This window comes from Nesoenas mayeri, assembly GCF_963082525.1.
Source record: "Nesoenas mayeri genome assembly, chromosome: 2".
NCBI classification, from domain to species: Eukaryota; Metazoa; Chordata; class Aves; order Columbiformes; family Columbidae; genus Nesoenas; species Nesoenas mayeri.
This window is the reverse complement of record NC_137543.1, coordinates 113,266,723-113,294,559: the sequence shown is the minus strand read 5'-3', so window position 1 is coordinate 113,294,559 and position 27,837 is coordinate 113,266,723. Positions and strand designations below refer to the sequence as shown.

General features: G+C 40.9%; 1 protein-coding gene across 1 annotated transcript; it reads left to right on the top strand.

Annotated features, from left to right (window-relative positions):
• DCLK3 (doublecortin like kinase 3) lies at nucleotides 1-26,917 on the top strand (the record flags this gene model as incomplete). Its single annotated transcript, XM_080339944.1, has 5 exons — nucleotides 1-70; nucleotides 14,954-16,842; nucleotides 24,194-24,326; nucleotides 25,236-25,403; nucleotides 26,268-26,917. 5 exons carry the CDS (start codon nucleotides 1-3, stop codon nucleotides 26,462-26,464), a joined length of 2,457 nt encoding a protein of 818 aa, XP_080196070.1. The 3' UTR covers nucleotides 26,465-26,917.
• Between the last annotated feature and the right edge of the window lie 920 nt (nucleotides 26,918-27,837).

Below are 27,837 nucleotides of genomic sequence, written 5' to 3'. Positions count from 1 at the left end.
ATGCCGGCCGCCGCGCCGCCCACGCTGCACCCCGCGGCGGGGTCCTGCTGCCCCTACGGCCACTGCGCGGGTGAGTGCCCCCTTCTCTCCATCCCCCGCCTCGGGGGCAGCCTCCGCGCCCCGTCACCGGCACCTCTGCGCGGCAGGTGGCCGGCTGAGGGGGTCCTTTTGGGAGGAGGGGGGTGAACCGGCAGCGCCGCACCCCGGCTGCGGGGCGTGCGAGGCGGATCCGGCGGCGGCGAAACTTCCTCCCCGAGACCTTGCGTGTCTGTGGGGTTGCGGTGACCGCCGTGGCGTGAGGGAGCGGGGGGAGCTCTCGGTGATGTTTGGGCTTGACATAGGAGCTTGAGAAGGACGGAGGAAAGGGCAATTCCTGCTTGGCGGTGGGACTAAGTGGGGACAGGGTCTTCAGGAAGGAAGGCAGGCTTTTGTAAAAGGGGATTCCCGAAGCTGCGAAGTTGGGATGATCGTTCCACCGTGGTTGCAAAATCAATTACTTGTATTTTTTATTAAAGCCCCCGCCCCGCCACGCTTTGTATCGTAGTGGAAACTAATGAAGCGGCTTCGTGTCCCAGCTTTTGGGAAGCAGAGCAAGAGGTTACAGTAACACGGAGATCAAGTCTCTGCTGCTTCCCACGGGGGTGCTGGGTGGGGGTCAGGCGGTCTGTGCCCCCTTTCCCAGGCTGAGAGACCCTCCTCAGCAGCCGTGCCGAGGTACAAGAACAAGCTACGGAGTCTGAATGTGGAGTCAGTGTTTACTGTTCTGAAAAGCAGGCATGGTGTCAGCGGTACTGCAATAAAAATTGAAGATTGGAAGTAACTTGCACTCTTAATAGTCGGTGTGAGTATAGTTCATTTGGGATGAATGCTCATGGGCTGCTCAGAGAGCACTGAGGCTCTGCAAAAATAAAGTAAATAGCACGTGATGCAAAGATTTTAAGCTGTTGCACAATCGTGTGTTAAAACATACCTGAAGGTTGTGAATTTTCCCTCAGCTGGGAAATGACTACAGCTGGAGCTACGTGGGTTAACAGGCACAGGCTTAAAGGATAGGGAGGGAAGGGATGCTGTGATTCGGTAGCCAGTCCTCTCTGGGTAAAAATGCCAGTTGTGTCCTTGTGTAGTTATATTGGTTATGTTTGCTCCTATTTAATAACAGAACAGATATTTATAGGACAGCTATTCCATAAGTTTTCACTGCACAGTGTTATTTTTTGCCCTCCTTAGGGGACATTCAGTACACAACATCATCAGGACTGGATGGGCTGCTGGTTTGAGCTAAAGGAACAGTTTTCAGTTTGTGAGACACTGTGTTTGGAAACAACCCCATAAACGCAAAACTTTTGTTACACTGTGTACTGAAAGGTTTCCTTTTTTAAAAACAAACAAACTCAACAGTATGAAATAATTCTGGATTCTTCCTCTGAGCATTTAGACTGCAACATATATTGTGTGAAAGGATGATCAAAGAGTATCACCAATACTGGTAGTTCATCATGCACGCTTTTGCTACTAGCTTTATATAGAAATGAAAATATATGTATATGCATGTTTGCATGCAAGTTTGTCTTCCCACCTCCTTGACTCCTTTTTCTTTAGCCTCCCTTTTTCTTGCAATTCTTGTGTTTTTACTCTAAACGCAGTTTTTACTCTTTGAAATGTTGAGAACAGCAGAGCGCTGAAACAGTTGGCAAGTGAACCCAAGCTTAGAAAACATATTACAGCTACTTTACGTAGCAGAAGTGCAGTTATTATAGCAACTCTGTCAGGTTCTTCTCAAGAAGTGGCTGCATTTTATATCCCAGGAAGCCATCCTGCAGTTCTCTGAAAAAAATACTGGTCCTGCAGAGTTAGTCTCTTTCTTGTAGTGTAATGGGTGTGGATCTCCTGACATGGCATGACTCTTAGTACAAAAATTTTGTAGGATGTTAGGACACAATAGCTGAGAGCTAGCTTCTTATAAATCTCCGTCTGTGGTTCATTAGCCTGAATTGGTTAACTGGACTTAAACTGTCAGCAAAGATAAGGTAACTTGGTTTTAATGCAAGATATTGGCAACTGTTCAAGCCTTTGCATTTAAGCTGTGCTAAAGTTACTTTGTCTTTATTTTTATTTTTTTATTTTTTAAATACTCAATTACCTTGAGCAAGTTAACCTGGGTTTTGAATGTATCTTCGCCTGGTAGTGTCACTATATGCTTTATATCCATCTGCATTCCTGCTTTTTCTAGTCATATTCTGCAGAGCTTCACAATTTTTGCATCTGCGGGACTTTCAGCATGTGATGGCTATGGGAAGTTGTGTGGGATTCATTTCCCCATTTCTAAGATTACTTAGCTTAGTTTGTTTTCTGCAGAAACAGCTATAGGTTTGTAGAGATCAGGAAATCTGGTTGTCCTTCCTTCTTTTCCAACAGCTCTAGCACGAATTGAGTTGGTTTTTGTCTCTGCTTTTCCTCTGTTCCTTTGACTTGATGATTCCTAAACATTTAACAACATTTGACATCAGTGTTATATATATTCTCTTGTAAATATAATTAGCATCAGAACATTATGGTCTGATCCAGATCTCACTGAAGGTAATGTGAATCTCTTAATTAACTTCAGTGCAACTTGGATCAAAGCTGCAAATGTAGTTGAAAGGGGTGCTATGTGACACTTCTTAACAGTATACTATTTTCCAGGTTTTTCTCATTTTCAGGGCATGGGGTCTGTCCTTTTGGAGTGTTCACCAGGAAACAATGAAAAAAAGGAGTGAGAGCTGCTCCCTTGATTGGTTATAATGTAAATTTGGGGGTTTGGTAATGCAAATTGTTCATCTTATCTAGCAGTAATTTGCCTTCATTGCAGATGAAAGTCTGCACATTTACTATCTTCTCTCTGTTGCTAGGATAGTTTACTCAGTCTAATTATTGTAAGAATGCAAAACAATTATTTATGTCATTTATTCTTAGAAGAAGCTCTCATTAATCATTCTGAAAACACCATCTCCCACTCAATCAGTATTGCTAGCCTGCGCAGATACTCCAATTTTTCAGTTTTCTTGTCACCCCAAATAATGTAGTTAATGGAAATGCTGAGAAATGTCTGGTGCTGTGAAAATCCTGATCTTTCTGCTTGTCATCATGCTTTTAAGTCTGATTAGCACGGGCTTAGAGTTTTCCCTGAGAAAACTGTTTTCTTTTATAAGTTCTGTGAAACAATTTATTTTGCAATGTAGACTTTAATATATGAGTCTGTTCTGAAAACATGGTTCTATAATAAGGGGGTTGGAAATTCTACATTTATGTGCGAGCTAAACTCTTAGTTGTGCTAAATTTCCAAAGAAAACTTTTGGGTAATTGCCCTTTTTGCAAACCAGATGGAGAATCAGACTCTGGCTGGATCTTTCCTTTAGTTATGCAACAAGGTTATTGGTAATAAAGGATATGGAAGCCTAATTAAACCCTCATTGACACCTCTGCAAGCTCTCTTATTTTCACTGGGTTTGCTCAGTTGCAACTGATTAGTCATCAACTTGAGATTTAGGAAGCAATGCAAATAACATCTCCCCCAAGAAGAAACAGAATCCTGCTCCTTTGACTGAGGCAATGTTGGCTAACAGGATTAAAAGCAGTGAAAGCTTACTTGGTATTGAAACATCAATAATTAATTTGAAATATATGGTAGTTCAGGAGTCAAGAGCATCAACATGAAAGTGAAACTCCCTGTACACAGAGCCTTGGGAAGCACACGGAGGGCTTTGCCAGATGGATCCTGGCAAATATTGCCGTTGTGTAAGATGTTTTTATTTCCCTCTGTCAGTTCTGTCTCACTCCTGAAAGATTCTTGATGGAAGGTCCTGGACTGCAGAGCTCACTTCCCTGGTTACTGGGGCAGACCCTAAAGCTGTCAAACTGCAGAAAGCAGCCATGGCTGTTCCCAATAAAATACACAGCCTGTCATCTTTGAAAGAAATGAACTAAATGAGCAGTTTCATAATATTCTTTTTTTGGTTTTATGCAGGGTAGCAACTTAAACTGAGCCTCACACCTCCAAAGGCACTGATTCATTTCACGTGCAGTCTTACGTATCACTTAGTCTTTACAAATTATGCATCTGTATACTTCTTTAAAGGGCTTGCTTTATGCTCGCTTTTAATTTGCTACCCTTAAAATGTCAGAAAGGAGATAATGAAAGTGGGGTTCTGCTCAAAAAAAAGGAGAGTAAAAATGATGGCACTCGTGACTCATTGTCAGACTACTTGAAATTTTTACCTTCATCTGCTGCTCTGGGGGTGATTCAGCTCAGTTTAACACTAACACATGGTAATAGCCATCTGTGTTTGCTGTAAATATTTTATTTTTTAATTACAAATGGCTTGATTTAGAAAATCTTAAACGGTGCAGTGGGGTGGCTGTGGGCCTGCAAGAGAAGAAGGTGAGCACCTGGGAAGGTAACTTTTGCTCAGCCACTGTTGCTGGGTGGGAAAAGGAGCATAACACTGAGAGAGCAAAGCAGGCTGCCCTGCAGTGGGCTGGACCCTGCTGCTCCATCCTGGGGAGAGCTGGACAGGAGAGGGTCGGGGCAGGCTGCAAAGGGGCTCTGAACATTTAGCGAAGGAGAAGAGGGTTTGGAAGAAGAGGCAAGGAAGACCCCGAGTTTATCTTCTTTGAGGAGAAAGAAGGAAAGGTCCTGCTAAATGTCATTTATCACTTGTGGTTCTCATACAGTAAATATGATCACATGTTGCTGTGTGCTGAGCCTCCTACAGGCATTTCACTGTAGGATGGTACCCACGGTGGGGCTGGAGTGACACAGGCACTATGAGAAGAGACTGAGAGAGTGGGGTTTGTTCAGCCTAGAGAGGAGAAGCCTGAGAGGGAATCTTATCAATGCTTACAAATATCTCAAGGGTGGATGGCAAGAGGATGGGACCAGGCTCTTTTCAGTGGTGCCCAATGATAGGATGAGGGGCAATGGGAACAGACTGAAGCACAGGAGATTCCACCTGAATATGAGGAGAAACTTCTTTACCTTGAGGATGCCAGCGCACTGGAGCAGGCTGCCTAGAGAGGTGGTGGAGTCTCCTCTGGAAACATTCAAATCCCTCCTGGACACACTCCTGCACAATCTGCTCTGGGTGAACCTGCTTTAGCAGGTGGGTTGAACTATATGATCTCCAGAGGTCCCTTCCAACCCCAGCCATTCTGTGATTCTGTTATCCATCCTCAGAATGGAAAAATCCAGAACTCATGTAGCCATAGCGAGGGATCCAATTCCCTCAGCTGAAGTCCAGCCATCTGTAAGGTTTTCACCCAGGGTGAACCTCCAGACAGTCCTTCCCATCTTAGGAACTCCTTTGCTACAAAATCTGCCTGCTTTTTAGCTGCTCTGGTACCCTTTGCCCTTGAGGATCTCCCATAAACTCAGAGATCTATGTCCCGAAACTGGCAGTGAAAAGGGAGTGAGAGAAATGGGCAGGGAGAAGGGAGCAGAGTCCCTTTATCTCTATTTCTGAAGTGAAAGATTGGGCAAGAATGAAAATGGGCATTTATGGGACTGAAAGGTGTGGGGACCTCTAGTTTCCAGTTTGCATGTCATAATGGATGTTTATTTTATTATTAAAATAAAAAGCTTTCATTCTTAAAATAAAAAGCAGGTGCATTGAAGATATGGTTTATGATGCAAAGCTGTGAAGTCTTCTTGCCTGCCCTTAAGAGGGCAGGGATGGGTACAAGGGTGTACATCTCCCATACCCTTGCTCTCTAGGAGTAGCCACTAAGGACATTTTCTTTCCTTGAAGCTGACACTTTGGCACTCACTTAATGGGACCAGACATATTTGGCCGGGAGAAACTTTAGTTCTGTTGGTGACATGTAGGACAGAAGGAACCCAACTTGACATACAGCTGAGTTTGCAGGGCTGACAGTTAAAGGAAAAATAATATTGCATGCAAATTTAAGCATACTTGATGTGAAATTGTGAAAGGTAATGAACTCTGAATCCCCTCATACTGACTTTATAGGTTCTTTTAGGGCTAAGACTGTGTATATTTATTTTTTTATTTCCTTTTTGTAGATGAGCCCAAATTAGTTTTTCTTTGGTGACGTTAGAGTACTGCCTGAGCTGCTGAGTGATTTTAGTTTTCTGCAGATTGGGTTACACTGGGTCAGGCACTGGTCTCCATTATACTAGTGCAAATTGGACATGGATATGCTGGCATAAGAATGACTGGAAGTGCCCAATAGGGCAGCGGATACAATGTTATAGAAATGAAACTGATTCTCTCTCTTTTTTTTTTTTTTTTTTTTTTAAATTGTGATAGTATTAGAACTGTTCTTGAAAGATTCTAGGTGATAAATGGTATTTGTAACATTGAGCATAGATTTGTTTTTCATCTGCACCAGTAGCTGATGCAGATAAGAATTCATCCAAATGCCATGATGAGTTATTTTTTAATGGAATTGGATGAAATACACTTTAAGTCTTCTAAAAATACTTAGATTGTGCTTATTTTATTTGGTTTAGTAAACCATGGTTATTATTTCATGTGATTTACAGTAATATGTTATTGCATAGTGTATTTTGTAACTTCCTTACCATCAAATGCATTCTGAACACATATGATTTGTTTAATATATTAAAAAATTTATTTCTGCAAGGCCATGTACTTGTAATCTAGCATTATTCAGGTTACAAAGTCAAGCCTTCATGACTATTGATTAGCAGTGCTGTCCCTGCAACCTGTGTTCCTGTGCATTAAGATATAAACATTAATTACACTATCAGATGCTGCGTTTTCCCCTCCAGGGTCTCTGGCTCCATCAGTGCATATGATGGACAAAGCTTACCTAATGAGCATCTACTTACTGTTTCCTCTGGCTGTTTGTGCCTTTCACTGCGTGCTTTTTGAACCCTGCTGCTAATACACGCTCATTAACTTGTGAGCTGTTCTGTCATGGTTATTGCTACAGCAACAAACATGGAGCAGTGTCTCTGTGATACCTGTAAAGAGAGGGCATGAACTGCAGTCAGTGGGAGTCGAGGTGCAAAAAATAAAGTCAAAAGTACTTCAGTTTGGGGAAGAATGCAACTTGAAATGCCTGGGTCCTGAATTTTGGGATGACTTAGCATTATCTATAAGTTTTGTTTTTATTACCATGTGTCTGAAGTGCCTCTTCCAGTATATTCTCTTGCAGCTGTGAGCACTGAGCAGGTTTGTGGATCAGGTCGTGGGATACCACCAGAATGTACTCCTCTCTACAAAATCTAGATTAAATCATTTGCTTTGAAACTCCATGGAACTGGTTGAGAGAAAATCTGGTTCTTCAGGCCTGCGCTGCCATACACAGAGAAACTATTATTCTTCCTGTATTCTTTCACCACACACTTATCAGCTCTAATTACAGGGGTTAAGGTCTCTATGGGCAACAGCTTTTTTTCTTTTTTTATGTCACAGTCCTGATTCCACTGTGTCTGGAGGAGCATCCACTGGAGGAGACATAGGAAAAACTGTATGCACTTCTAAACTATCTTGTATGCAAAGAGGAGGTGAATTCAAGTGATGCTGACAACTTTGTTTGTTTGTCCTGTCTTAATGATGACCTTGGTAATGTTCTCTTAATGTAGTCAGCTGTTTCTGTGCGTGTGGTTTTTCCCGTTCTTTAAAAAAAAAAAAAGCAAGGTGGACTAATATGGTAAGTGGCAACAAAAGCAGGTGGATGTCCTTGATGAAGAACTTCAAAGGAGCAGACCACGTGAGGACAGTTCTGTTGCTGGCTCCTGGTCCCATCCCTTTGCCTAAGCTCAGCATCCAACCCGTTCTTATTCTCACCCTCACATTTTACTGCTTCCCTGTTACAGTCTTCATCTGCTTCCACTGTGTCAGCAAAGTTAATAGAAATTGCCATCAGCCAGTATCAAAGTTCATAGGAATTGTTGTCAGACAGTGTCTGTAGTCCTCTTACAACCTCTTTTCTCTGCTCCTGGTCCAGTTCTTCACTAGGTTTCCTTTTTCAGTTCCAGTGTCTGGCTCTGCTCATGCAGGCTGGCTTCTGGACAGTGACATCCCTTCCAGTTCCCTTTCCTATTCCTAGCCTCCTTCTTCTCTCCCTTCAAGTTTCAGCTCCCTCTCCCAGCTCCTACTGCATTGCGTCTCTCCTTGGCATTTCTCCAATCAACTTCCATTTTTAATCCCTTTGCTGTACCCCATTTTATAAGAAATTTCTAATCCTGTCTCTTTGCTGGGCCAATTTGTCTTCCACAACGCATGGGAGGACAGTGATCCCCTTCTCCCTCATCCTGTTTTTATGTCTCTGAACATGTTTGTCTGTAGTAGTGGTTTCCTTTTTCAGTGAAGTCCCTGTGCTCCATGTTTTTCTTCCAGTTTCCCTTCTGACAAGCCATTTCTAGTCTCCTTGGTTTGCCTTATTGACTCTCAGTCTGGCTGTGGGAAGTCCAGCCACCTTTACTCAATCTCAAACTTTTGATTCAACTGTTCAACTTCTGCTTTTTCTTATTAACATTACTGTCTTGGCCTCATAGCTGGTGGGGTTTTTGAAAGCAGCCAGACACTGACCTCCCGTGGAAATGGCTTGTATAATACCTCTGAATGTCCGGTTTTCAGATGTTCCTTTCCTTTGTGATCTGCTCTGTCTGCTTTTGTCTGAATTGAATACCTGCTGCACAGAGAAGTGCCATGGAATCACCAAGAGGACTGTTGTCTCAGTTCTGGTGTTTGATGCTCCTGGATCAGTTACTAAAGTGGCTGATCCTGGGGAAAAGACATTTTTCAAGCTTAGCTTGAAGCATGTTGTGGTCCTCAAGGTCCACCATACCACTGAGCTGTGTGAGCCTTTGAAACTTGCGTAGGTTCGAACCAGCTGAGACTGTCCTGCAACGTTTGACACTGTCTTGCTCCAGTCCTTGTGAAATTTGACTGTGTGACTGCCTTTTCATTGTTGCTGAAATAACTGCCAGTCCTGACTCAAACAAATTCTCTGCCCTAAGGTGATGTAAGGAGTAGGGAGAGAAGAAAAGGAAAGAGAAGGTGCTACAACTATGGCTCTTTAGAGAAAAATTCTGCAGTAGTGTTTCCAACAGCAGGGCTGTAAATAATGCTCATGTAAAATTTACTTGCTGTAAAAGGATGCCTGTGATCATATTTTGTTTCCATGTAACTAATTTAGTACATTGAGAGTTGTCATACCGCTGCTTCAGTTTTGGGCACCAACAGTGTGTGCTAGCCCCGACAGTTGCAACATTTAATAATTTACAGCAAGAAGAGGAGATCAGGATGGCATACTTCTAGAGGACTCAGATTGCATTCTGGAGGCGACTGCTGATGCACACTGGTAACCTGTGTGAAACACATACTTGGCTGCTCTGGGTTAAAGTCCAGAGACATTCTTTACCCTCAGGTACTTTAAGATACCTGTTGATACTTTGACATGAACAAAATGGTTTGGGTTACAATTAAGATTAAATTTTTACTCTATGATCTTTGTTTTGCATGTTCTCAGCAGGAATTGCGGCGCTTATGGAGAAAACAGACATTTCTGTCCCTTCACATTTGAAACAATATTTTGGTTATGCTATATTGGGATCAATACATCAAAACAACTCCCAGATACACAATTTTTGTCATGTGCGACTTGACTGCTAATTCTGCTAATGTTTCGGGGAGTTTTCATGGTTGCTTTTGTAAGTGGAGGCTTTCATGTTGATCCAAGGTCTTCTGAAGAAATTGCAAGGCTTAAATAACACCATTTTGTTCACAGAAAACAAATCCATAACTAGATCTTATTGCAGTGTTGCTTTCTGTTTTAAATTGTGCTGTAATACTCCTTGTAAAAATTTAATTCCACTGTAGCCTGTGACTTGATAACAGAATTAGCTGCTGGGTGAACCATTCAGTTCATTACTGGAACTGTGATCTCAAGCAGGAGAGCCAAGAAGGAATACCAGATGAGTGGAAATATTTTAATCAATGAACAAAAACCTAGAGACTGGTCAAGGGAAGGGATAAGTTTTGAAGGGCAAATGGCAGCCATATGTTTAAAATTGCAAGAATAGGTGACCTCTGGCAAACCCCATTACTGTTGTAGGGGGTGTAGCCAGGCAGGCAATTCCTTAAGATCTAGATTGGTTGAAGCACTGTATACACACTTTCTTCAGAACTTAAATCTTCTGAGTGAACACTATTTTACTCCAAGCCCAGAGTATGAGCCAAAATGCTACAAGGAAAGGTCTTCTAGAGGAGTTTTTGTGGTTTCCTTCCCCTCAGTGGGATTGACTGGGACTATCACAAGTGGTTTGTGAGTTGGATTTTGAAAATGAACCACAAAAGCTGCCCTCCCTTTAACAACCTTTTTCTCTCCAGGGAGCACTTGTGCTCTGGTCAGTAGGTGCTGAACTTCTCGTTCCTTCTACCTGTTTGAGCCCCAGATACATGTTTGTCCCATCTTCCCCGCTTCTCTAGGGAGTTGGTGTGATTGTTTACCCTACAAGAGCATAATTTCTTCATCATAGAACAGAATCATAGAATCGTTTCACTTGAAAGAGACCCTCAGGATTATCAAGTCCAACTATAACCTAATCTAACTCTAGTACTAAACCATGTCCCTAAGAACATCGTCTAAATGCTTTTTAAACACCTCCAGGGATGGTGACTCCACCACTTCCCTGGGCAGCCTGTTCCAATGCCTGACAACCCTTTCCGTGAAGAATTTTTTCCTAATATCCAATCTGAACCTCCCCTGGTGCAACTTGAGGCCATTTGCTCTTGTCCTATCACTTGCTACTTGGGAGAAGAGACCAACACCCTCCATGCTACAACCTCCTTTCAGGTAGTTGTAGACAGTGATAAGGTCTCCCTTCAGCCTCCTTTTCTCCAGGCTGAACAGCCCCAGTTCTCTCAGCTGCTCCTGATCAGACTTGTGCTCCAGGCCCATCACCAGCTTTGTCACCCTCCTCTGCACTCTCTCCAGCACCTCAATGTCCTTCTGATGTGGGGCCTGAAACTGAGCACAGTGTTCAAAGTGGGGCCTCACCAGTGCTGAGTATAGTGGCACAATCACTTCTCTAGTCCTGCTGGCCACACTATTCCTGATACAAGCCAGGATGCTGTTGGCTGTTTTGGTCACCTGGACACACTGCTGGCTCATATTCAGCTGGCTTTCAATCAATACCCCCAGATCCCTCTCTGCCAGGCAGCTTTCCAGCTACTCTTCCCCAAGTCTGTAGCGCTGCCTGGGGTTGTTGTGGCGCAAGTGCAGGACCCAGCACTTGGCCTTGTTGAACCTCATACAATTGGCCTCAGCCCAATGGTCCAGATCCCTCTGTATGGCCATCCTACCCTCCAGCAGATCAACACTCCCACCCAGTTTGGTGTCATCTGCAAACTTACTGAGGGTGCACTCAATCCCCTCATCCAGATCATTGATAAAGAGATTAAACAGAACTGGCCCTAATACTGAGCCCTGGGGAACACCGCTCGTGACCGGCCGCCAACTGAATTTGGCTCTGTTCACCACAACTGTTTGGTCCAAGCCATCCAGCCAGTTCTGTATCCATCGAAGAGTACACCCATCCAGGCCATCATCTGGAGCTCTGTATCGCTCTGCGAGTCCTGGTTTTCTTTTCTCTGTGCCCATGTATGCAGCCTGGGTGGCACATGTGGTGTCCTTGGCCAGCTGTGCTGCCGTACCCCTGCCCTTCCTTAGCAGCCTCCTCGACCGTGCTGCTCCCATACAGTCTTCTGCCCTCTTAATCTTTTGCATTATCCTATAGGTTGATACTTGTTGGTATGCAAGCATATGAGCAACCTGATCTAGTTGACGATGTCCCTGCTCATTGCAAGGGGGTTGGACTAAATGACCTTTAAAGGTACCTTCCAACCTAAATGGTTCTGTGATTCTAGATATAGATAGCTGCTAAAAATAGACAGATACATGCATCCATCTGTATTAACAATTATAAGAAATATGGATATTTGCTAACCATTAGCTCTCAGGAAAAAAAAACATTTTATTTCTGATATATAATTTGCCAGTACTCAGACTCATTGAAGTGTGTTTTTGATCCCACCTCCCTCTTCCTCCTTCTCCCACTTGTATGTAAATATGGAAACAAGATTTTGAAGTGATATAAATTGTAGCTATGGGATTTGTGTATGTGTGTGACCTTTGGAGGCTTTCTAGAAATTCTTGTTACTGCTTTAAGTATATGCAATCCTGACAGATTGAGGCTTACTTCATGCGTGTCAATTAAAATAACTATAGCATAACTGCAAAATAACAGAAATTATGACTGAAAAAGTTATAACAGGCAACCAAAATTAATTTTTTATTTTGTGTAATATATAGTCATTGTGACCTCAAACTTGACAAAATTTGACACTTCTACTTTTGTCAGAAGACATTAGGAGATTCCTTTATGCATTGATTTAAGCACTCATGTAACTTCCTTCTATATCTTAGAAGAATATGAGTATATGTTAACTTCTGGTTTGTGTCAAACCGTTTTTGGCTAGAAATTAAGCCAATTTTAAAAGCACATTCTTGCATTGTTCTTAATAATTACATAGAACCACTCTTTTTCCATTAGTTACAGAATTAAAAAATAAACTTGGTCTGTTTAAAGCTTAGCCAATTTAGTGAAGAAAGGAAACATGATTGATGTTTGTGTAATTCAAACAATCAACAGTGCAGCCAGGCACTTAAAATGAATGGTTTGTAGAAAGGTGTGATAATAGCAGCGTAGCTGGGAGAAACATAATCTGTGGGAAAAGTAATTATTAGTGTAGCATTGTTTTTATGTTGTACTAAGATTATAAGCAGTAAAGATGTCACAGACTGTTCCTATAAGCAAGGTAATGCTTTGATGACAGTGGATATGCAAGACTCTGGAAATGTTGATTAAATTCAGAGGTTTGGCAGTTCCTGGTAACCAACATGTTCTGAAGTTGATTTAGATTTCAGGAAACTATTATTACATCTGAATTTTTTTTTCCCCCATTCAGAGTAGGCTTTATTCTGGGTGGAATGTAAATATCTGATTGCCGAAAAATTGCTTGCACATATGTAGTTGTCTTTTGATAACAAGAGATCATCCTTAAAAAGCAGAATGAAGACAGAAATAACTTGTGCAACCACCAAGCATTAGTCACTCGTGGCTCTTATATAATGCTTACGTCTTCCATCAGTATGCTGGCAGCTGGGCTTCTTTGTGATATTTACTTGGAGAAGAAGTGTCTATCTAATTTGGCAGAGGAAGAAAATGAAGCCAAGATACAAGAGATGTGCTGGGGAGCACACAGGGCTTATAGCTGGTGAGAGTATTAAGAAGTGTCCATCCTTGTACGTGGAACGAAGGCAGCAGCAAAGTGGGGGTTTGTAGCAGTGTCTTTTTGTGGGCTTTCCCCACTCAACCCCTGGTCATTTGGATCTGCTATTTTTGAGGCAGAGGGAGTAAAATGTTCCAACAGTTGCTGTAGTTTTCCCTATTGTTTGTAATTCTAGGTGAGGAGGCGTATTTCCTCTTCACTCTATTATGCCTTGATGAAAAGGACAAATAAAAATACATAGCTTGAAGTACAAAAAATAGCTTTTCAGCAGTTGAAAACCAAAATGTAGGAGGCTTAAGTTTACCGGAACCCTTGAACACACGTGTGTTAACCCTCGCATCAAGAGAAATACTCATATGCACAGATTTTCCTTTGTGGATTTGCACGCTGCACGGACTATGTAATCGTAGTAATATATAAAAATGAGTGGCATTCTCTGGGAGATAAGCCATTTGTGTATGGAAGTTTCCTTGTAATGGTTCAGTAATCATTCTGGCTGCTTGATCCTGATAGATGGTACATGTTGAATGTTTGTTCTCAACTGAACCACAAGACTTTTAAATGGAATTGGAAGCACTCTGTGATCTCATTCTGAAAGTTCATTTCTTGAGGCTGAAAAGAACTGAATTGTAATCAAGTTTTCATCTGAAATACAAGAAACTGGAGTACTTTAAGGGGACATTTTTATTCTTAGCTTATTGTTGTGTTTACGTTACAGCTTGGCTTGTCCGTAACCACGTATTATGTTTTCAGTTCTTCCTTTTTAGATTACAGATAAAGCATGGTGATGTTTTCTTGTTGGTCAGTGTTCTAAGATGAAATATTGTACAGAAAATTGTTCATGTCCTTAAAAGATATTCAGGAGTTTGTGCAATTTTTACATACTTTAAAAAAAAAAAAAATTTCAAACCAAAATGTCAGAAAACTAAGATGACCTTTCTTTAAGGGAAAAAATTAACTTACGTTACTATTAAATGTACTATAAAATTGCTGTGAAATTATAGCAAGTAATACTTGTTAAAAAGAATCTCATTTACTCAATTTGTTGTAGAAATCTAGAAGCTAAATGTATGGTCCAGGAAAAGCGAAGATAATTATTTATAAGAATATAAGGTTGCATACACATAGCTATCTTTAGGATTTTTAAACCAGAAGTAATTAATTTATTTTACTTCATGCAGTATAATTGTGGAACTTGCTGTCACAGGGTTTACAGAGGCCAAAATTGTAATTGGGTTCAGAAAGGAACTGAGTAAGTTCATGGTAGGTGGATTCATAAGAGGATACTAAACAATTTGGATGAAGTCCTGGCACAAGTAACCTAATTTTATTAAGATTTCTGGAAGATGGGAGGATTTAGGAGAAAGATCTATTTGTTTTCAATGTTATTATTTTTTAATAGCATTTCTCTGTCACAAAGGTGCATTTACATTTTCTCAGAAACTTGAAAATGGTTGTAGTTGCATGTATGTGGAGTTATTCCTCAGTGTCAGTTAAAGTTTTATATAAGCATTGAAGGCACCTACCCTTACTCTCTGAGGTCACATACACTGATATGTAGAAAACTATTACACAAAAGGATGTGATGATGCAAAATGAATAATCTGCCTGCTTTTTGTTTACTTTAGGGCGCCGAAGCTTCTTTGACCATTCGTCACACAACGGAAGCTCAAAAGTAAGAGAGAGGAAACTACATGGGACTTGTCCTCCTGTTGGTCGTGGAAATGCTGGAAAACCTTGTTTGAGTGAAAGCAGTCATAGGCCCCCATGTTTTAATCCCCGCAATGGTTTTCACACAATACATTCAGAGCATAGTCCTGTGAAGCCGAGGATTATTACAGTGGTGAAACCTGGTGGACACACACTCAGAAGGATAACCTTGCTTCTCAACAGGAGATCAGTCCAGACCTTTGAACAGCTGCTGGCTGACATTTCAGAAGCTCTGGGTTTTCCACGGTGGAAGAATGACCGTGTGAGAAAGCTTTACAATCTGAGAGGCAGAGAAATCCGAAGCGTTTCTGACTTCTTCAGGGAAGGTGATGCGTTCATAGCTATGGGGAGGGAGCCCCTTACTTTGAAAAACCTGGAAGTGGTGTTACAAGAACTTTATCCTGAAAATCCTTATGCTGCCTGTGCTGCTATTCAGCAGAATGAGGAGCAGTCCCAAAAACTGAAGAGCAGGCTGTATGACAAGGCTTTGATAGTGGACAGTGGCTTTGATGAGACAGAAATTGCCAAGAGCTGCAGTGATGGCATGTCTCCAAAACTGGCAACTGGACATGAGGGGAAAAGTCAAACCAAGACAAAGCAAGAGGAAAAAATGAGAACCAAAAAAAAGTGGACTAGAGGGAGCCGGGATGTTGAACATGGAATAAAGCCTTCTAGAAAAACCCAAGAAAGTGAGAGGTACCTTAACCATGAACGAAGTTCTGAGGAGGGATTAGGAGAGAGTTTAGAGGAGTTGGTGAGGTGTGAGAAGTGTGAACAGGAAAGGCAGGCCAGACAAAAGTTACAAAGGGAAAGGCAGACTGAGGCCTCATTTGAGAACAGAGACCTGAACACAGGTGCATGTCAGAGGTACCAGATAGAAAGAAATGCAAAAATCAGGAATTGCCGAAAATCTTCAGAGGCTTGTCTGGAAGGTGAGGAAGTTGGTTGGAAAGATAATGGCTGTAGGAGGATGTGGAAGCCCCTGCCTAGGAATGATAATGAAGGGCTGGAGAAGCAAAAAAGGAGCATCGAGAAGGAAAGGGATGTGGAGAAACGTGAAAACCATGGGAAGGAAGTAGTGAAAATCAAGAGGAATACTGTAGAAGGGCTGCAGCTAACTCATGAAGTGAGGGAAGAGAATGGAAGTAGCTGTGTAATGAACCAAAGTGGTTGGCTAAAGAAAGACTCTGCAAGGGATGCTGAGAGACCATCTAAGACACATAGAGAGGGCAGAGAGGGACAAAGGGCTAAAGAGGAGGGTGCTAGAGGAGAGGGGAATATTGCACATAGAGAGAGTGACATGACACGACGAGAAAAAATGGGGGAGCGCAGAGTCAATAAAGAAGAAAACAAGGCTCAGGGATTGGAAAATGCAAGCCGGAGGCATGCCATTAAAAGCAGAACTGATGTAGAAAAGCACTATGAGATTGGCAGAACTATTGGGGATGGGAACTTTGCAGTGGTGAAGGAATGTCGCCACTGTGACTCCAATCAGATCTATGCCATGAAAATTGTTGACAAATCCAAGCTGAAAGGGAAAGAGGACATGATGGAAAGTGAAATTCTGATCATTAGGAGTCTCTCTCATCCCAACATAGTAAGCTTAATTGAAGTGTATGAGACAGAAGCTGAGATCTACCTAATCCTGGAGTACGTCCCAGGAGGGGACTTGTTTGATGCAATCATAGAAAGTGTGAAGTTCACGGAGCATGATGCTGCTGTCATGATCACTGACCTGTGTGAAGCACTGGTTTATATTCACAGCAAGAACATTGTCCATAGGGACCTCAAACCAGAGAATCTTTTGGTAGGTATTGGCAAACATACTGCGTATGTACATGAGTTGAATTTATTTTTCTTTTAGTTATGAATCTTTGAATATTTTTAAGCAAATACTGTGCAGAGATAATGCACTGTGGTAGAACTGTTTGGAAAAATAGATACAATGGCTGTGCATTACAGATAGTAGTGCTTGCAGATAGAAATTTAAATAAAAATGACCTGGCTTTCAGGGGTAGTGAGCCTTTGTATTTTTCTGGAAAATGGGCTATAACTTGTCATCTGACTTCCAGGTGTGCAAGGATGATTTTTTTTTTTTTGTTTGCATGAAGCATGCACTGAATCATAAGGCATCTTCCGTGCAGACCAAAAGTTACCAAAATTGCTAATTTAGCTTATTTATTTGGTGGACTTTTTGTCACACATCCCGCAGACCACTGCACTAGTCCTCTACTGTAGTGATTTCTATCTTGTGACAATTTATTTTCTTAGGAGCCAAAGTACAATGCAGTTGATTGAAATAATCTGACAGTAAAATGTGAGTGTTTTGCTGAAATACAGCACTGAAGTCAGCTCAGATACTAACTTCACGCCAAAAAGTTTCTTTTTTTCCAATACATTTCTCAGGCTACATTCTTTGCATCCAACACTGAAGTCAACAGAGTTACTCACATGTGTGAATACGCACAGAAATGTTTGCAGTATTCACACTTGACAAGACATCCATTGTAGAACAGAAACAGTTAGCAACTCTTCCTTGCTAATTGTGTTAGTGTCTTCTATTAGAATTCCAAATTTCCTGATACCAAATATTTGCCAGTCTCTTAAGAAATCAAATTTGATCTGCTGGTGGAAGGTCATACTTAGCCAGGAAAAAAAAAAAAAGAGGCAATAGATTATTTAGTCCTATATACCGTTCAGTTCTTTAAGGGAATTAATTTTTGGTATAAATCAGTGTGAATATCTGGAGAAAAGCAACAGTGTTGCCTTTGTGACAGGCAGAGATTGAACAAGACTGGGCCTGAAAGGTTTGCTCTCAAGCCTTTTGACTAACCAGTAGCATCTACATGAAGTCCTGCCATGTATCCTGCTTAGTCCAATGAAATTCCTTGGCATATGTGTAAATAAAAGACAGTGAGTGAAAGTGGCTGGTTTGAAGGAAGAAATTTGCATCTGGGTCCTACCTTCATGCCTTGTTTTGCCATTAGAACAAAACGTCACTTAGAATTGCAGGGCTTTTTCCAGAAGCTAATTTTCCATTTTGAACCGAGCTCTGCTCCTTCCTCTTTTCTGAAAATAAGCTAGTGCACCTGAAACACCTGAGACCAGATGCTTCATTTCTCTCTATAATATGTAATCATCACAGTGATGCAGGTAAGCGAAGAGAGGCACTATACAGGTCTGTTCTGGTTGTTTTCACATTTAGTTCACAGCACTGCAGAGCAGAGATTGCTGGGCAGGGGCAAAGTTGTGTAGCACTGAAATAATCACATTGCCTGTTTTGATAGTCAGAAAATATTTTTAAAGGATAGAGTGGCCCTCAGCCTGTATGTATTTTGTCATATGAGAGAGAACAGTGCTACCAAAACACTGTGGGAAAGAAAATTGTGGCTGTTTCAGTTTCACTTTGCTGCTAATTGGCTGTGAATGCCTGTATTAGATACCATTTACATACAAATCCTTTTGAAAAGTCAGTCTGTTCAACAAGCCAAATGACTTTATAAGCTCTTGATAGTGTTTGATAGCTCATGTTGCTATCTAATAAGCATCTCTATAAATATAGGCCATTTAACCAAGATTCTGGCTTTTCTGACTTTTAATGTGCTGCCTCTAACCCCTTGGAGTGCTTGGAACAGTAGCAGCAGAGTAGGGCAGAGAGCTACCACTGATGTTAACGTAAGCTGGTGCTAAACAACAACAGTCAGTATTGAAGCAAATTTCATGGATTTATCAGCTGTTGGTGGGTCAGGGACTGGAGGCAGCCTTCTGGAGAGGAAGCACATTGCTGGAAAGGCTGGCATCTTGCAGGGGTGTCCTGGTTGTGGCATACCTCTTGTTGCACTTCTGATTCCTACACTATGGATGTTTAAGTCTGAATTGGTCCCTCTTGACTTTCTTCATACACAGAGGACACAAATAGTTTTGTACTTTTGGGATGCTGACTTGTTTGTGCTACTTTGGGGTCTTCTTTTGGTCAGGTGAATCTTGTCCTTCATTTTTGTCAAGTATTTTTCCTTAACCGTTTCCAGCAAGTGGGAAATAGAAAAGATCCTTGGTCTCTTTTACTAAGGAAATGTGTTTAGCTACTGTACACCTACTTTGTGTGAGAATGTAACACTGTTCCTTATGACTTTTGAACATACTGGCTAATTTCCATGAGAGCTGACGGAGAAGAGTGAACTGGGAAAAAAGTTTCTGTAAGTTTCAGGAAAATAAGTAGCTGGGGAAAGAAGGAAAACCCTTTCTGTCCCTACAGAGGAAAAGATGGAAATACACTCTGATGTGTAGTAAATTGTAAAATTATTGACACAAGGAAGAGATGGAAACCTAGTTTAATTATTAGTTCACTGCATGACTGTTCCTCGTATGGAACTGTCCTCTAGTTATAAACTTCTGTAAGAGTCCATTACCTTTCTTTTTGTTTTTCCCCTCCCTCTTTTACTACTGCGTGTGCCCACAATGACCAGACTCCTTGCAGCGCAGCTGTGAGGCAGGAGGGTGGTGACACGTGCTACAAAAACAAAATCTGTTTGACAGCTGATGTGAAGACAGGTGCTCTGACTCCCTCCCATCTGTTAACACAATCACCTGATTCAGGACTAGGTGTTCAGCAGTAAAACCTTTGCTACACCATATGGTATATCTGGTCCCACAAAAGAAACCAGTCACTTATTTAATGCTACCTGGAGGAGCAGAGTTTGCTGGCACAGTTTTTAGCTAAGGGACAGTTTAATTCTACAGGTGCTAGCATTTCTTGACTTGTGGGTCAGAAATTAATTTCAAATTGTAGTGTTTTTTTTTTTTCCAAGTCAGAGCTCCAGGAGATCAAAAGTCACATCCTTGCCTGCTTTTCTGGGGGACTGGCTTGTATTAGTGGTTATAAACTCATTTCCTTGTATACTTCTCAAATGTGCTAATGTGGTAATTGTTTAACACTCATCTTTATAGATAATAGAAGAGTTATAGCTTTTTATGCATTTGAGTTTTTTTCTTCCCCCCCGCCCTTCCTCTCAAGTTTTCATATATGTATGAGAAGTTCAAGTGTTGCTTTTCTTTAATTTAATTTTGCTTTTATGGCAGTATTTACATATACACAAAGCGCTGTCAGAGGTTTTCAAGTACGTTTGGGTTAAAATCCTGTTTAACCTGTCAAGAGCTTTCAGTACGATGAACCTACACAGGGAATTTTCTGTAAGATTTTTTCATAGTGATTCTTCTAGTTAGAAGCAAGGGATGTTTGAAACTCAAATGTGTAAGCAGTGCTTTTTGTTTAACTCTTTTTAATATACAAAACGTCCAATGGTCTTGCTTGCTTTTGTGACGTCTAGATGAAGAATCTGTGCTACTGTATATATGTGCATGCAGAGGAATATTAATGCTATAAATAATCTTCTTAATCACCCTGATGGATTTCATAAAGTAGATATGAAAACAAACAAGGACATGAAGAGCTGAGAGTCATCAGCAGACAGGAGAAAAGGAAATGATCAATTAATCCCTTTATTGAAGAGGCTCTTGGCTTTTCAATAGTGTATTATAATCTCCTGGATGTATGGCTGGGATAGCTAGAAGTCCTCAGACAATACTATCTTGCTATGCTGGATTTGACAGTAGTGAGCAATTCTGACTGCCTTTACTCCAAGACTAACAGATACTGGCTTCCCTTGCTGTTGAGGGATACAAGTAGTTGTGTTGCATAAATTGGTTTTTCTATAGAAATCGTACTGCATACTGGTCTTCTGTTTCTCAGTTAGCTCTATAGGCAGGTAGGACAGGGCAACATTTTAAAATGGACCTTTGGAACCATTTGTTGTAGTTTTGAATGCAGAGGTAGTAGTAGCTGTTTCTTGGGTGTCACAGTGAGGCTAGTATGTTCATCTTATGTTACCATTTTCGCTTTGTTCTCACTATTTCACAGGGCAGCTACTGTAGATGTCAGAGGCTAGAATTCTCTTGAGCAGGTTGCACTTTTCTCTGATACTGCTATGAGTAAGTCTGGCCTCAGGAAGGAGTAAAAGCAACCTGAGAAGCTTTTGTTTCTACAGTGAAGCATATTTGCATGCTCAAGGTGATGCCAGGTGATGGAAGGGCAGACTGGAGAGTAACAAAGCTGGGGATGAAGGGAATGCTCACCATTTCCCAGTTGACTTTTGAGTTGTTCTGAGCATAGTGTTACTGAAGATGCTGAGGTTTTTCAGGCGTGCTGACAGGTTACATGCTGTCTTTGAAATGATTGTCATAAACCTGTGAAAATATACCCACGGTGCATGCTGTTCCTACCTGTTCAGTTATTAAGGAAAATGAAAACTCAGTGGTTTTGTCCTGGAAGAACAGATGGTGTAGTGTTGCCACCTGGTGCTGTAATGAGAGATTGGGAGTCAAGCATCCTGATAAAAGAAAAAAAGTACAACAGTGTATTTTACAGAGCAAGGCATTTCCTGCTATTTTGGGACTGGGATTAAGACCAGTGTGTTCTCTGACCTGCCCGATGATTTCTAAAAAATTCTACAAACATTTCAGTATTATTTGCCTTAGTAGAGTAGCATGCAGGTTCTTAACTGAAATGCCATGTGACATAATTTTCTTATATAATTTAAAAAGCTTTATTTATGCAATAGGAATATATATTGGTGCTCCAGTTTTCATAGTGCATATAAAATTGTGCATTTCAATGGTGAGTTTTTGTAGCATTCTACTACTGTTACCTTTATTGTTAAAGTATAAATCCTGTGGATAGATGCTGCTCTAGAAAGTAACTGTTACTTTTGAAATGGTGGTAGTTGGTGCTTTGCTTTGTTTTGGTTTGGTTTGTTTCTCAGGTGATGTGTCCACAGTGCATCATAACAAAAATCATCATGAAGTTTACTAATATAACTGAGAAAATGGCTATCACAGTTTACCTTTCTCCTTCAGAAGTTTTGACTGAATGGTTGTAGTAAACTTTATTTTCAGTTTCATACTGAAAGCTATTTTTTCTTAGAAAGAAAAAAAAAACCCAGATGGTTTGTTTAATCTAAACTGGAAGAGTGCTTATATTTTCTATAAAGAAGATTAAAAGGGATTAGTAGGCCATGATGTATTGTTTTGTAACGTAATATTTTTTCTTGAAAAAAAACCAAAACAACAACCACCAAAAAACAACACCACAAAAAAACCCCAAAAACTTATTGCTTAATCAAAATCAGATGAGCGCTTGAAGTTTCCATAAGGATGATAAATGGGCATTAGTCAGCTAATGTAGGAGAGCAGATTTTTTCTCATCTGTGCCTTTAGTTGTCTTGTGATAGGGACCATTCTGTATTTTTGGCTTTCTTAAGCACTGTCTGATGGCAAAGTATGAAGTGTTAAAGCATGGTATATACCTGTTGCATTGTAATCCAGTTTGTTCATCCAAAACTGATGTCCAGATTTCCTTGACTTCCTTATAGACTTTTGAACTGCTGGGCTGTTCCTCATGTTCTAGATACAGACCATTTTTCATTTAAAGCAAATTCATGACCTTTTTTACTTCTTAAAGAATATTTGAATATCAGTCATCAGTATTAAGAATACTGCTCCATTTAATTGTACTGCTACATTCTTTGTGACTTGGCCTTTGAATCATAGAACAGTTTGGGTTGGAAGGGGCCTTAAAGGTCATTTAGTCCGATTCCCCCAGCAGTGAGCAGAGACAACTTCAGCTACCACCTCTCTGGGCAACCTGTGCCAGTGTTTCACCACCCTCATTGTAAAAATTTTCTTCCTCATGTCTAGCCTGAATCTCCTCTCCTTTAGTTCAAAAAGCATTACTCCTTGTCCTGTTGTAACAGGCCCTGCTAAAAAGTCTGTCCCCATCTTTCTTATAGGCGCTTTTTAAGTACTGGAAGGCTGCAATAAGGTCTCCCTGGAGCCTTCTCTTCTCCAGGCTGAACAAACCCAATTCTTTCAGCCTGTCCTTAGAACAGAGGTGTTCCAGACCTCTCATCATTTTTGTGGCCTCCTCTGGCCCCTCTCCAACAGGGCCATATCTTTCCTGTGCTGAGGGCTCCAGAGCTGGATGCAGGACTCCAGGTGGGGTCAGAGCAGAGGGGCAGAATCACCTCCTTCAACCTGCTGACCACACTGCTGGTGATGCAGCCCAGGATAGGATTTGCCTTCTGGGTTGCAAGCACACCTTGCTGGCTCATGTCCAGTCTTTCATCCACCAGCACCCCAAGTCCATTTCCTCAGGTCTGCTCTCAATCCCTTCATCCCCCAGCCTGTACTGATACCGGGCTTTGCCCCAACCCAGGTGCAGGAACTTGCACTTGGCCGTGTTGAACCTCATGAGATTTGCATGGGCTCACTTCTTTAGCTTCTCCAGGTCACTCTGGATGGCATGTCATCACTCAGGTGTGTCAACTGCACCGCTCAGCGTGGCGTCACCGGCAAATTTGCTGAGGGTGCACTCAGTTTCACTGTCTATGTAATTGACATATTTTGTTTCTTAAAATAATGTTTCATTAACTGCGGTACAAATTAATGCTAAAGACCCATGCATACAAAATTAAAATGGGAAGAAGTATTTTAATTACTTTCCACGTGGATATAAGACATGGGAGCTGCTTGACCCATTTAGGAGGACATTCTGCATGGATCCATTTTTCAGCTCTTACTATATGATGACTGTGACTCATTTATTTTCAGGGCAGCATGTGCAGTAGCAGAGTGATTTGCAAAGAAAGTAAAGCTTTTGTTTGGTTGTTTTGTTGTTAGACCAGCATGATGGAGATGTGCTTTTCAAGTGACACTGTAAAGTCAGTAGCTTACCTCGTAATATTGCATTTAGGCATAACGACACCCACAGCATTCTTCTTTGCTTTCCCACGGGAAAGGAGGAGTTTACTTCCCCGAGAGGAAATAGTAATGCTTAACTGACTCTTGGTTATTTTTTTGTCTTCTTTTAATTTCTTAGACATTACAGTGTGCCAGAGTTTGTAGAGTGAAGTTTTCTTCTTCCATTATTGCTTAGTATATGGAGGGAAAAAACCCACTTTCTGAATACTGTTTCCATTTCATGTTGCTTTACTTGAAGGCACTATTATTACAACTTCTTTCTGTTTATTAGTAACTTCTTCCTTTATCCTTTTCTGTCTTAAAATGCATGTGGACTAAATATATGTATCTTTCATTTGGTATAGGTGCAGCATAATGCAGATAAAACTACTACATTGAAACTAGCAGATTTTGGCCTTGCAAAGCAGGTTACAAAACCCATATTTACTGTGTGTGGAACACCAACGTATGTTGCCCCTGAAATACTTGCTGAGAAGGGTGAGTGTATATATTTATAATTTGTCATAAATCGTACAATTACTCTGAACTTTCTAATAATGGAAATATTCCAGAATGTTTCAACCTACTGATATGTCTTTGCAGGGTAGGGTACTGGCTAGCAGTGTAATCTGTGACAGGAAACTAAACCTTTCAGCTTTTGACAGACACAACATCAGTCATGTTTGCATTATTAATGTCTATGGTAATATAACACTGATTTCCAAGCAGACAAGCCATAAAATATCATAGATAGTAATTGCTGAAGTGGGTAAATGGGCAAAAGTTCATGTTGCAACCTGAGGGTAGTCAGCTCCATTTCATGACTGTAACCCAAACAACTTCCCATGGCCTGTAGTGATGCAAAAACATCGTGAACATGTATGTTAAACTTATGTAATGAGCTAAAACATGTTTCACATGAGAAGGCATTTTGGAGATTTCATATCCGAAAAGGTTCAAAACTGGAAAGGAATTAATTTTGTTGGTGACTCAAGCAAAGCTATTTCTGTGTTTTGTTCTGTGGAGCTGGGTTGCACATCTCCAATTATACCCAATTTCAAAGGAAACTTGGCACATTCTTAGTACTTTTTTGAAGGGAATCTAGGGAGGACTATTTTAGAAATATATTCTGTGTTTTCTCAATTAATCTGCAGTTGACAGTGGCCCTGTGAGCCAGTGTTTGTGAAACATGAAGAAGAGAGGCACTTTGTGAGAGCTTTTGTGTTATTAACAGGCAGAGCAGCTCAGCTCTGTGTACCAGCCACTTATTCTTCTACTGACTTCATCTGCTTGAGAAACTGAGCAGAGCTTCTGTTTCTTGGAAAACAGAATGAAAAACAAACAGTTCCCTACCAGTTGTGAGTTTTCTTTCTAAAACAGGACTTTGGTTTGTCTTTTCTTCCTTAGGCTATGGGCTTGAAGTAGATATGTGGGCAGCTGGTGTGATCCTTTACATTCTGCTCTGTGGGTTTCCCCCTTTTCGCAGTCAGGATCGTGATCAAGAAGAGCTGTTTCAGATCATACAGCTGGGTCACTATGAGTTCCTTTCCCCATACTGGGACAATATTTCTGCAGGTAAGATTCAGCATGTACAGCAGATCTGAGAAGTGACTGACTGGAGTGGGAAGAACTCCCTTGTGTTCAGGACAGTGAGCTCAATGAACTTGAGTGTGTCTTACAGGTCTTTTTTGTGTAGTTCTGTGTTTGCTTTAAATGTAAATTTAGTCCTCTAGTAGTATTGATGGCTGTGAATCTGAATATTAGGTCTGATTAATTCAATTGATTGCTCCCTTTCTGAGGCAAGAGCAAGGATTTTCCTCACCTTGCTTATATGAATCGTCTCTGTAGAAGAAGGTACCCAAATAACCTCCAGGGTTTTGTTAGATTGTGAATATGTACACAAAAATGTCAGAAGCTGAGAATGAAATCCTTGCTCTGCAGAATGCAGTGTGGATTTTCTGTTGAGATCAATGGGGTCTGCATGTATTAGTTTTTTCCTTCTCACAGGCTAGTACAGTGTCTGTTGTGCACTCAAAAACCCTAAAACCCCTCCTTTCCTGTACAGCCTTTAAAAAAACCATGCTTACAAGCCTTCTGTGACTTTTATTCTCCTTGAGGGACAGCATACTCAATGCTAATTCCCATGAATTTGAGCACCTAGCCTTATGCCTTCAGTGTGCTTTCAAGATTAAATTCCCTTCACCTTCTCACTCTCTTTCTGAAGGGGGGAATGATATCAGTAAAAGACATGCTGGAGATTTAACATATCCTGTTGCTAGTTCTAAATCCAGTTGTTAGAATAGCTCCTGGGGATAGTCACAAAAGTCATTATGGTAAAACTAATAAGAAAAAAAGAAGGATGTTTTATGTAGATATAAATGTCAGCATCATCACGCCACTGTTCTTTTCATCACTTTCCTTTTCTTTCTGTCATAATAGCAGCAAAAGACCTCATAACCAGGCTGTTGATAGTGGATCCCCAGAAGCGCTACACGGCACGGCAAGTACTTCAGCACCCTTGGATCAGAACAGCTGGAAAAACGAACAGCAGGAATTTGCAGAGGGAAGTGACAATAAACATTGAGCGCCATTTCCGGGCCCAGCGCCGAAAGGAAGTTACAGATGAGGACACGTGAAATCTCTTCAAGCTCATTTAGTCTTCGTATTATTGATTAACAAATTATTTAAGTTTTCTAAATTAATTAGGCCCTTAGTGTATAACCATGCCTTTTTTTAATTTTTTTTTTTTTTGTTATTCTGAGATTCTGAAGAAGGACAGAGATCAAATTTGCATCCACCTCCCTCTGATGTTGTGTGGTGGGAGTCTCTCTGACAGCAGTGGGGACTAGGTATTTCCTGGAGGATATATATTATTTTTCTTTACTGATTTGGGCTTTTACATTACCAAATGTATATCTGTTTTAGATGACAAATATTTGCTTCTGTGGCTGACACTAGAGATGACTCTTCTCTTGTCTCTTTTTGTGTCATATTTTCCAGGAGTTCTGTTTATAATTTGTGTTTATAATGTATTCAAAATAGCTGTCTGTGTACACATCCTGCACTAAATCTCTAAATTGTCTTTTCACCAATTCCTGCTAGCAATGGAGATGGTGAAGAAATTAAAAGTGGTAAATACATTCTTTAGCTGTAGGATATGTTAAATAAGCAGCAAGATACTACTTACTAAGTTGTGAGGGAAGAAAAATCCTTATCGACTAAATCAGATGTTTTATAATATCTTCCTTGCCAACAACTTTCATTGGATGTTCTCAGGGACGGGGCAATAGACTGTACAATGTTTCTGTTAAATGATGGTGGTACTGTGTAGTATGGGAGCTTCATTTGTTTATGAGAAGAGGGAAGGTATCATGGCTCATACCTTTCTGAGACTGTAATAATAACTTTCAAAGTGCTTTTTATCCTACTGTGGGACATAGGAAGTTAAGCAGTTCTAAGGGAACTTTGGTTCTTTCCCCAAAGGTAGATTTATGGAATGATAACCCAAGTGCTTTTGCATACTTATTTTTTTCTTAGGAGACATCCATGACACTTGTGACTCTTCCATGCTGATGGAGAAGAGAAAGCTGGGAAGCTGCTTTTGTGACTTAAGTTAACCGTTACCTTCATGGTTCCCCTTTCATCAACACATTTCATAGCTGAATTGCTTTTATACACTTTTTCAATGTAGTTTATAATTTTTTTTCTCCCTGTTGCCTTCCCTGGGGGCTCTTTCTCCTTGCTTCCATGAGAATGAGCAACGGGATGAAATTACATTAAAAGTCAATGTGGGGAAAAACAACAACATGTTGGCTGTGGAAGGATCTCCCAGGGGAAGTGTCAGATGCTTCATTGCATTAGTTTTTTGTAATTTGATTGGATGCAGTTTTAAAGAAATCCTGCTGGGAAAAAATACGGTCCTGAGAAGGGCCATGACCTAGAACAGCTTTTGAACCTCAGAATTTTTGGTTAACTAATAAAATCCAAAAAGCGCTTGGGTTGTCCATTT